The 10,553-nt window shown below is 50.1% G+C and overlaps 1 protein-coding gene across 1 annotated transcript in view; it reads left to right on the top strand.

Annotated features, from left to right (window-relative positions):
- Positions 1–1,418: 1,418 nt before the first annotated feature.
- LOC146009540 (uncharacterized) overlaps positions 1,419–10,553 on the top strand; it is an 86,099-nt gene continuing 76,964 nt past the window's right edge. Inside the window, exons 1-7 of the mRNA XM_083149984.1 lie at positions 1,419–1,513; positions 2,224–2,346; positions 3,673–3,861; positions 4,631–4,754; positions 4,854–4,858; positions 6,755–6,847; positions 7,003–7,198. Coding sequence (XP_083006110.1) covers positions 2,242–2,346; positions 3,673–3,861; positions 4,631–4,754; positions 4,854–4,858; positions 6,755–6,847; positions 7,003–7,198 — 712 coding nt within the window. The 5' untranslated portion in view covers positions 1,419–1,513; positions 2,224–2,241. The remainder of the gene's footprint in view (positions 1,514–2,223; positions 2,347–3,672; positions 3,862–4,630; positions 4,755–4,853; positions 4,859–6,754; positions 6,848–7,002; positions 7,199–10,553) is intronic.

Here is a 10,553-nt window from a genome sequence, read left to right as displayed (position 1 = left end):
ATCCTCATACCTGGCACATATACCCCCATACCCACAGTCACCACCCAGCATTACACCTCATACATACACATCTGGGCACACCTTATACATCCTCATACCTGGCATATATACCCCCCATACCCACAGTCACCGCCCAACATTACACCTCATACATACACACCTGGGCACACCTTCTACATCCTCGTGACTGGCACATATACCCCCCATACCCACAGTCACCACCCAGCATTACACCTCATACATACACACCTGGGCACACCTTATACATCCTCATGACTGGCACATATACCCCCATACCCACAGTCACCGCCCAGCATTACACCTCATACATACACATCTGGGCACACCTTATACATCCTCATACCCTGCACATATACCCCCATACCCACAGTCACCGCCCAGCATTACACCTCATACATACACACCTGGGCACACCTTATACATCCTCATGCCTGGCACATATACCCCCCATACCCACAGTCACCGCCCAGCATTACACATCATACATACACACCTGGGCACACCTTATACATCCTCATATCCAGCACATATACCCCCATACCCACAGTCACCACTCAGCATTACACCTCATACATACACACCTGGGCATACCTTATACAGCCTCATGCCTGGCATAAATAACCCCCTATACCCACAGTCAGCACCCAGCATTACACCACATACATACACACCTGGGCACACCTTATACATCCTCATACCTGGCATATATACCCCCCATACCCACAGTCACTTCCCAGCATTACACCACATACATACACATCTGGGCATGGCTGAATAGTAAAGAAAAGGGTGGAGAACTACAAGTCCCAGCATGCACAGCAGTCTCTGCCTTGCAGCACCACAGCTATGGCTGGGAGGACTCACACACCTGGTATTATACTGCAGCCTGTGTGAGTAGAACAGCAGCTTCCCTGTAAGTGCCCTTATGGCTCACACCCAGCAATCACTACTATGCTGTTACTAGCAGTATAATACCTGGGGTTACCTGGTGCCAGCTGCAGCACTCTCCCTCCTGCCTGCCATGCACACCAGGAAGGGACGTTTCCCTGGTAACACAGCTCCTCCCACTCTGCCCCACACAGAAAATACACTTTGGCTACAGCCGCGGGGGGGTCTGGGAGCTGAGTACAAACCACAACAAAATGGCCGCCGCTGTATGAGGACACTGGAACATCACTGCCGGACAGCTAGAAGCAGTAATTGCATTGTGTGAATGCATAGAGAGAGAGAGAGAGTTATGTGATGTGAGGTCACCGGTAGCTGATAGATTCCATGCTCTAAATAAGATTAGTAAAGCGCCATAACAATTGTCCCCTGTGTGAGGGAGCGGCGGCCATTTTCCCGAAGACCAATCCCCGCGTTCATTGGCTGCAGCATCTCGGCTCCCTGCTGGGGCAGCGCTGCTGATCTTACCTGAGACCTCTCACTTCCAGCAGCCACGGTGATTAAGTTACGGGGGACCGAGAAAAGATATTGCTGTATCTGGCAGCAGGTGATGGAATTGTGCTGCCCTGGTTATACAGGGGGAGCAGCCTGTGGTGTCCCGTTCACACAGCGAGAGCGGCCTGCGGTGTCCCGTTCACACAGCGAGAGCGGCCTGCGGTGTCCCGTTCACACAGGGGGAGCGGCCTGCGGTGTCCCGTTCACACAGGGGGAGCGGCCTGCGGTGTCCCGTTCACACAGGGGGAGCGGCCTGCGGTGTCCCGTTCACACAGGGGGAGCGGGCTGCGGTGTCCCGTTCACACAGGGGGAGCGGCCTGGGGTGTCCCGTTCACACAGGGGGAGCGGCCTGCAGTGTCCCTTTCATACAGGGGGAGTGGCCTGTGGTGTCCCATAGTACAGGAGCAGCGGCCTGTAGTGTCCTATTCATACAGGGGGAGTGGCCTGTTACAAATGTTATAGAGGGGGAGCAGACTCTTGTGCGTTGTTATTATTATTGTACAGTTGAGCAGCCTCTGTGTGATGATGATGATTATTATATATTTTCTTATTCCTTGATTACCAGTCTCTGATTTCTTAATATTATTAGTATTATGATGATTATACAGAGCGAGCAGCTGTTGTTCTCTATATGATATATATTTAAATGTGGGGAAACATTAGAAGCTGTTTTTGTGCCTCTATGTGGATTTCTCTTACCTTTATCTAATATGTTACATGTGTACTGTGTGGTGTTTATTGTAATTCTTATATTTACTCCAGGAGAACAGAGCGGTGAGGATGAGACGCGTCACTGATTCCCCGAGGATGAACAAGGATCAAAGTCACATGACTGACAGGATACTAAATATCACCCTGGAGATCATCTACCTGCTGACTGGGGAGGTGAGGGGATCTGGGAGTGTCACTGTGACATCACTGATATCTATAGTAATAATACAGGGACGTGCCTGGGGAGGTGAGGGGATCTGGGAGTGTCACTGTGACATCACTTATATCTATAGTAATAATACAGGGACGTGACTGGGGAGGTGAGGGGATCTGGGAGTGTCACTGTGACATCACTTATATCTATAGTAATGATATGGGGAGGTGAGGGGATCTGGGAGTGTCACTGTGACATCACTTATATCTATAGTAATAATACAGGGACGTGACTGGGGAGGTGAGGGGATCTGGGAGCGTCACTGTGACATCACTTATATCTATAGTAATAATACAGGGACGTGACTGGGGAGGTGAGGGGATCTGGGAGAGTCACTGTGACATCACTTATATCTATAGTAATAATACAGGGACGTGACTGGGGAGGTGAGGGGATCTGGGAGTGTCACTGTGACATCACTTATATCTATAGTAATAATACAGGGACGTGACTGGGGAGGTGAGGGGATCTGGGAGAGTCACTGTGACATCACTTATATCTATAGTAATAATACAGGGACGTGACTGGGGAGGTGAGGGGATCTGGGAGTGTCACTGTGACATCACTTATATCTATAGTAATAATACAGGGACGTGACTGGGGAGGTGAGGGGATCTGGGAGTGTCACTGTGACATCACTTATATCTATAGTAATAATACAGGGACGTGACTGGGGAGGTGAGGGGATCTGGGAGTCACTGTGACATCACTTATATCTATAGTAATATTACAGGGATGTGACTGAAGAAGTGAGGGGATCTGGGAGTGTCACAGTGACATCACTTATATCTATAGTAATAATACAGGGACGTGACTGGGGAGGTGAGGGGATCTGGGAGTGTCACTGTGACATCACTGATATCTATAGTAATAATACAGGGACGTGACTGGGGAGGTGAGGGGATCTGGGAGTGTCACTGTGACGTCACTTATATCTATAGTAATAATACAGGGACGTGACTGGGGAGGTGAGGGGACCTGGGAGTGTCACTGTGACATCACCTATATCTATAGTAATAATACAGGGACGTGACTGGGGAGGTGAGGGGATCTGGGAGCGTCACTGTGACATCACTTATATCTATAGTAATAGTACAGGGACGTGACTGGGGAGGTGAGGGGATCTGGGAGTGTCACTGTGACATCACTTATATCTATAGTAATAATACAGGGACATGACTGGGGAGGTGAGGGGATCTGGGAGCGTCACTGTGACATCACTTATAGTAATAATAGAGGGTCATAACTGGGGTGTCTACAGTGATAGTGTATTTTCTTATACACAGGGTTACACAGTAGTGAAGAAGACCTCTGGTGATGAGACACCCAGTAGCCATCACTGTGTGTCAGAAGGACAGAAGAGGACCCAGATTCCCATCATGGTGCCTCCACCTCACTCACTGATACATGGGAAAGACAATGAGCAGAAGATCTTGGAACTCACTAACAAGATCAATCAACTGCTGACTGGAGAGGTGACTGCTGGGAATGGGACATTATACAGTAATACTGGGGGATATGAACAGGGAGGTGACTGCTGGAAATGGGACATTATACAGTAACACCGGGGGATGTGACCAGAGAGGTGACTGCCGGGAATGGGACATTATACAGTAACACTGGGGGATGTGACTGCTGGGAATGGGACATTATACAGTAACACCGGGTGATGTGACCGGAGAGGTGACTGCTGGGAATGGGACATTATACAGTAACACCGGGGGATGTGACCAGAGAGGTGACTGCTGGGAATGGGACATTATACAGTAACACCGGGGGATGTGACCGGAGAGGTGACTGCTGGGAATGGGACGTTATACAGTAACACAGGGGGATGTGACCGAAGAGGTGACTGCTGGGAATGGGACATTATACAGTAACACCGGGGGATGTAACCGGAGAGGTGACTGCTGGGAATGGGGCATTATACAGTAACACCGGGGGATTTGACTGCTGGGAATGGGACATTATACAGTAACACCGGGGGATGTGACCGGAGAGGTGACTGCTGGGAATGGGACATTATACTGTAACACCGGGGGATGTGAAGGGAGAGGTGACTGCTGGGAATGGGACGTTATACAGTAACACCGGGGGATGTGACCGGAGAGGTGACTGCTGGGAATGGGACGTTATACAGTAACACCGGGGATGTGCCTGGAGAGGTGACTTCCGAGAATGGGACATTATACAGTAACACGGGGGATGTGTTCTGAGTGATGACTGTATCATTGTGTGTGTCAGGTTCCTATAAGGTGTCAGGATGTCGCTGTCTATCTCTCTATGGAGGAGTGGGAGTATATAGAGGAACACAAGGGTCTGTACAAGGACGTGATGATGGAGATTCACCGGCCCCTCACATCACTGGGTAAGCAGAGATTACATTTTATTGCACATGGTAGAGCAGGTATGGGGGCCCCCTATATAATCGTGTCATCTGCTAATCGCACATGTACAATGTCCTCAGTCACTGTGTGTCTCCTACAGATGGGCCCAGTAACAGAGATACCCCAGAGAGATGTCCCCGTCCTCTGTATTCCCAGGATAATCACATATATACCATGTCCTCAGTCACTGTGTGTCTCCTACAGATGGGCCAGTAACAGAGATACCCTAGAGAGATGTCCCCGTCCTCTGTATTCCCAGGATAATCACATATATACAATGTCCTCGGTCACTGTGTGTCTCCTACAGATGGGCCCAGTAACAGAGATACCCCAGAGAGATGTCCCCATCCTCTGTATTCCCAGGATAATCCCATATATACCATGTCCTCAGTCACTGCGTGTCTCCTACAGATGGGCCCAGTAACAGAGATACCCCAGAGAGATGTCCCCGTCCTCTGTATTCCCAGGATAATCACATATATACCATGTCCTCAGTCACTGCGTGTCTCCTACATATGGGCCCAGTAACAGAGATACCCCAGAGAGATGTCCCCGTCCTCCGTATTTCCAGGATAATCACATATACAGTATACCATGTCCTCAGTCACTGCGTGTCTCCTACAGATGGGCCCAGTAACAGAGATACCCCAGAGAGATGTCCCTGTCCTCTGTATTCCCAGGATAATCACATATATACAATGTCCTCAGTCACTGCGTGTCTCCTACAGATGGGCCCAGTAACAGAGATACCCCAGAGAGATGTCCCCGTCCTCTGTATTCCCAGGATAATCACATATATACCATGTCCTCAGTCACTGCGTGTCTCCTACATATGGACCCAGTAACAGAGATACACCAGAGAGATGTCCCCGTCCTCTGTATTCCCAGGATAATCACATATATACCATGTCCTCAGTCACTGCGTGTCTCCTATAGATGGGCCCAGTAACAGAGATACCCCAGAGAGATGTCCCCGTCCTCTGTATTCCCAGGATAATCACATATATACCATGTCCTCAGTCACTGCGTGTCTCCTACAGATGGGCCCAGTAACAGGAATACCCCAGAGAGATGTCCCCGTCCTCTGTATTCCCAGGATAATCACATATATACCATGTCCTCAGTCACTGCGTGTCTCCTATAGATGGGCCCAGTAACAGAGATACCCCAGAGAGATGTCCCCGTCCTCTGTATTCCCAGGATAATCACATATATACCATGTCCTCAGTCACTGCGTGTCTCCTACAGATGGAGCCAGTAACAGAGATACCGCATAGAGATGTCCCCGTCCTCTGTATTCCCAGGATAATCACATATATACCATGTCCTCAGTCACTGCGTGTCTCCTACAGATGGGCCCAGTAACAGAGATACCCCAGAGAGATGTCCCCCTCCTCTGTATTCCCAGGATACTCACATATATACCATGTCCTCAGTCACTGTGTGTCTCCTACAGATGGAGCCAGTAACAGAGATACCCCAGAGAGATGTCCCCGTCCTCTGTATTCCCAGGATAATCACATATATACCATGTCCTCAGTCACTGCGTGTCTCCTACAGATGGGCCCAGTAACAGAGATACCCCAGAGAGATGTCCCCGTCCTCTGTATTCCCAGGATACTCACATATATACCATGTCCTCAGTCACTGTGTGTCTCCTACAGATGGGCCCAGTAACAGAGATACCCCAGAGAGATGTCCCCGTCCTCTGTATTCCCAGGATAATTACATATATACCATGTCCTCAGTCACTGTGTGTCTCCTACAGATGGGCCCAGTAACAGAGATACCCCAGAGAGATGTCCCCGTCCTCTGTATTCCCAGGATAATCACATATATACAATGTCCTCAGTCACTGCGTGTCTCCTACAGATGGGCCCAGTAACAGAGATACCCCAGAGAAATGTCCCCGCCCTCTGTATTCCCAGGATAATCACATATATACCATGTCCTCAGTCACTGTGTATCTCCTACAGATGGGCCCAGTAACAGAGATACCCCAGAGAGATGTCCCCGTCCTCTGTATTCCCAGCACTGTACAGAGGAGACTCACAGGACCCCACAGGAGGATCAGGTAGGTGGGAATTAGGGTCTCCCCAATATACCAAAGTGACTGTCACTATATGAATTGCAGCAGTTGTGTGTGTGTGTGTGTGTGTGTGTGTGTGTCTTATACACTGATATTCTATCTCCATAACATCAGACAATACTAATGTGATATTTTTTTAGGTTCATTGTGAAGATTTGTCTGATATTAAGGCCGAAGAAATAAAGGGAGAAGAAGAGACGGATGTGACTGATATTAAGGCAGAAGGAGAAGAGTCTTGTGTGACAGATAAGAAAGAAGATACAGACACAGAAGACACATATATGAGGGATGATCAGCAGTGTAAGGAGGAGGAAATCCCTACAGATACCAGCGCAGGTGAGGAATAATCACTTATTACATACTAGCTGACCTGCCGTGAAAACCTGGGATTTTTTTTTATTTTTTATTCCAAAATTGTTGTAAAATTTCGTCTTATGCTGCGCCAAAGGCCCAAGATTGTAAATTGTTAAAACATTCACCGTAATGTTAGTGTTTGCATTGATACTCAATGACCGCAATTAGATCAGGTGTGGTGGTGGTGTTTCAAACACACCGCTCCTGACTTGTGTGCATACTTGCCTACCTGACCCTCTCCATGCAGGAGAAAATGCTCTGTTCCTGGACTTCCCTGGTAATGTATGACTGCCATCACCTGTGGGGAGCTAGGTAATCTCTTATATATTTGGCTACATCTGTCACTCAAAGTGTGTCTGGAGATATAACCCTGGGTGGAGCCTCTGACTCACATGACTGACTCACATGACAGAGAACCAGCCCAGTGAGCCCACAGACAGTGCCAGACACCCTCTGCCTCTCCATGTTACACAGCAAAGACACAGCTACACACCAGACACACCAGGTGAGCGCCCCACACCTCCATACCTCCCAACATGACCCTCTCCAGGAGGGACAGAATGCTCTGTTTGTGGACTTCCATCTTAATTTATGATTGTCATCACCTGTCATTTTAAACAGGGTAATTGATAAGAAAGGTGTTTAAGCACAGGTGATGGTAATCCATAAATTAAGAAGAAAGTCCAGAAACAGAGCAATGTGTCCCTCCTGGAGAGGGTCATATTGGGTATGCACCTCCCTCCCCCCCCCCCCCCCCCCCATTCACGGCATCCCCACGATTAAATGGCACATGCAAAACACTGACATGGCTATGGTCGACAATGAAAAAGGTTGACAAGATTTATTTTTCACTTTTCAATGTTTTCATATTCATTCTCATGTGTCGAAATGGACACCAATGAAGTGCCACACTTATGTCAACATTTACATGTGTTGACCTTTCTTGATTTTTTTTCTTGTGGCGATTCGCGGCACCCCCCGCGACCCCCCTCCCGCGATTTGCGGCACACCCCCCGCAATTCGCGGCACCCCCGGTGACTCCCGCGATTCGCGGTGACACCCCCCCTCCTGCAATTCGCGCCAACCCCCGGGCCCCCCCTCCCGCGGTTCACGGTGCCCCCCACGACCCCCCCTACCGCGGTTCACAGTGCCCCCCACGACCCCCCCCCCCCCTACCGCAATTCCCTACCCCTGACCCCCCTCCTGTCATTGCGGCAACCCCCCGCCCCCGCGACCCACCCTCCCGCGATTCACTGTAACCCCCCGCGCCCCCCCATCCCACGATTCGCGGCACCCACACACCCCCCCCCACGACCCATCCTCCCGCAATTCACGGCATCCACCCACGACCCCTCCTCCCGTGATTCGCGGACACCCCTCACCTCCTCCCTCCCCCACACCCGCGCGTGATTCACGGCAACCCCAGGATTAAATGGCACATGCAAAACACTGGCACGGCGATGGTCGACAATGAAAAAGGTTGACATGAGTTTTTGAAGATTTATTTTTCTTTTTTTTAATGTTTTCATATTCATTCTCATGTGTCGACATGGACACCGTTGAAGTGCCACACTTATGTCAACATTTACATGTGTTGAACTTTCTGTGTTGATTTTTTCTTGTAGCAATTTTTTTCCAGTGACAACTATGAACTATGTGCACGTCAACCTACACATCATCAACCAATTCTTTGTATAATATACAACACCTGTTCTGTTTTACTGTAGGTGTTTTAAGTCAGACCTTTTACTGCTACTATTACTGTTTATGTAAATGCATTCTGAATGACAGCAACATCCTACCATCCTTCTACAAGAATATATAACCAACTAGGTGATTCATCGCGCCCCGTGCCCCCCCCCTCCCGCAATTCACGGACCCTCCGCGCACCCCCCCTCCCGCGATTCGCAACCCCCCCTCGCGCAATTCACGCCCCCTCCCACGCTTTGCGGACCCCCGCCCTCTCCCGCGATTCGCCGACACCTGCGCCCCCTCCCTCCCTCGCTTGATTCACGGCACCCCCTGCGCCCCTCCTGCAATTCACGGCACCCCTAAACCCCTCTTTAGTCCCCCGTATACTCACACACCCCTATCACTACCCAGCTTCCTGCTCTCCTGAACCGTAACTTCCACCACTGGGGAGTCGCTGACGCTGTTTTGCCCACATACCCCTATCATGCCTCATAGCCCTGCTCTCATGCACCCAAACTCCCACCCAGTAGGAGGAGACACTGACTAAGGGCCACCATCCTGTACTGCCATGCTGGATCCTCACCCACTGGCAGAAGCTGCACAGTATCTCCCACCCTCCTCTTTAGTCCCCCTTATGCCCACACACCCCTATCACTACCCAGCCTCCTGTTTTCCTGTGTCGTGACCTCCGCCAGTGGGGAGCCGCTGACTCAGAAACACCCTACTATACTATTGCACACACACACACACCTAAACAACATGCACACACAGCCCCACACACCCACAAATGTCACTGTACCATCCACACTATCAATGTACATCTTACTCTGTAACCGCTTTTTAATTAAACAAAACAATACACACCCCCTTCCACATCATATGCTCTCTATTTAACACATTTCACCTATAACTGAAGTTGCAATACAGGCATCTTTCATACAATTCTAACCATCTTTCTCATATACAAATGTTCACAAATTAAGGGGGCGCAGCCCCTTACGACGGTGTGAAGAGCGCCCGTAGGGCGCGATGAATCACCTAGTTGATAAGAAAAGGTGTCACCATAGGTGATGGCAATCATACATTACAGGGAAGTCCAGGTACAGAGCATTTTCTCCCGCATGGAGAGGGTCAGGTAGGCAAGTATGCTTGTGTGTTGATGAATTCTACATCCACTCTAATGCATTTATTTTTTCTGTGTGCTGTACTGTTTTTGTGTATGTGTTGTTATGTATGTGTTGTGTTGTGTGTTTCTCTCCCGGGGGCGACCAAATGACCGCCCTGGCGCCGGAGACCCCACCCCCATTCACCGCCCCGCTGACAACCTAAATTACCTCCTGTGTGCAGCCAGCGGGGGTCCGGTGACAGGCATCGGGGTTCCGGGTAGCCGCTGTAGCGGCAGCTTGACTCCGTCCGTCTCTCCGCTCACCTACTAGTGCGGCGTCGGGAAGCGCTGGTGATGACTTCGAAAATACTTGCCGGACGCTGATTGGCTGACCCCGCTGGCTGTCCCCGGACCTGAGAGCCCCACCCCCCTCCAGCGCCCGGTGCGCGTGCCCCCCCTAGTTATGGCCCTGCTCTAGTGTATCTCATACATGTCACTGTGTGTTACCAGCCCAGAGATCTGACCAGTCTCCTCCCCACA

Source organism: Crinia signifera, chromosome 6 (genome assembly GCF_055691185.1).
Source record: "Crinia signifera chromosome 6, ASM5569118v1, whole genome shotgun sequence".
NCBI lineage: Eukaryota > Metazoa > Chordata > Amphibia > Anura > Myobatrachidae > Crinia > Crinia signifera.
This window is presented reverse-complemented; position numbering and strand designations above follow the sequence as displayed.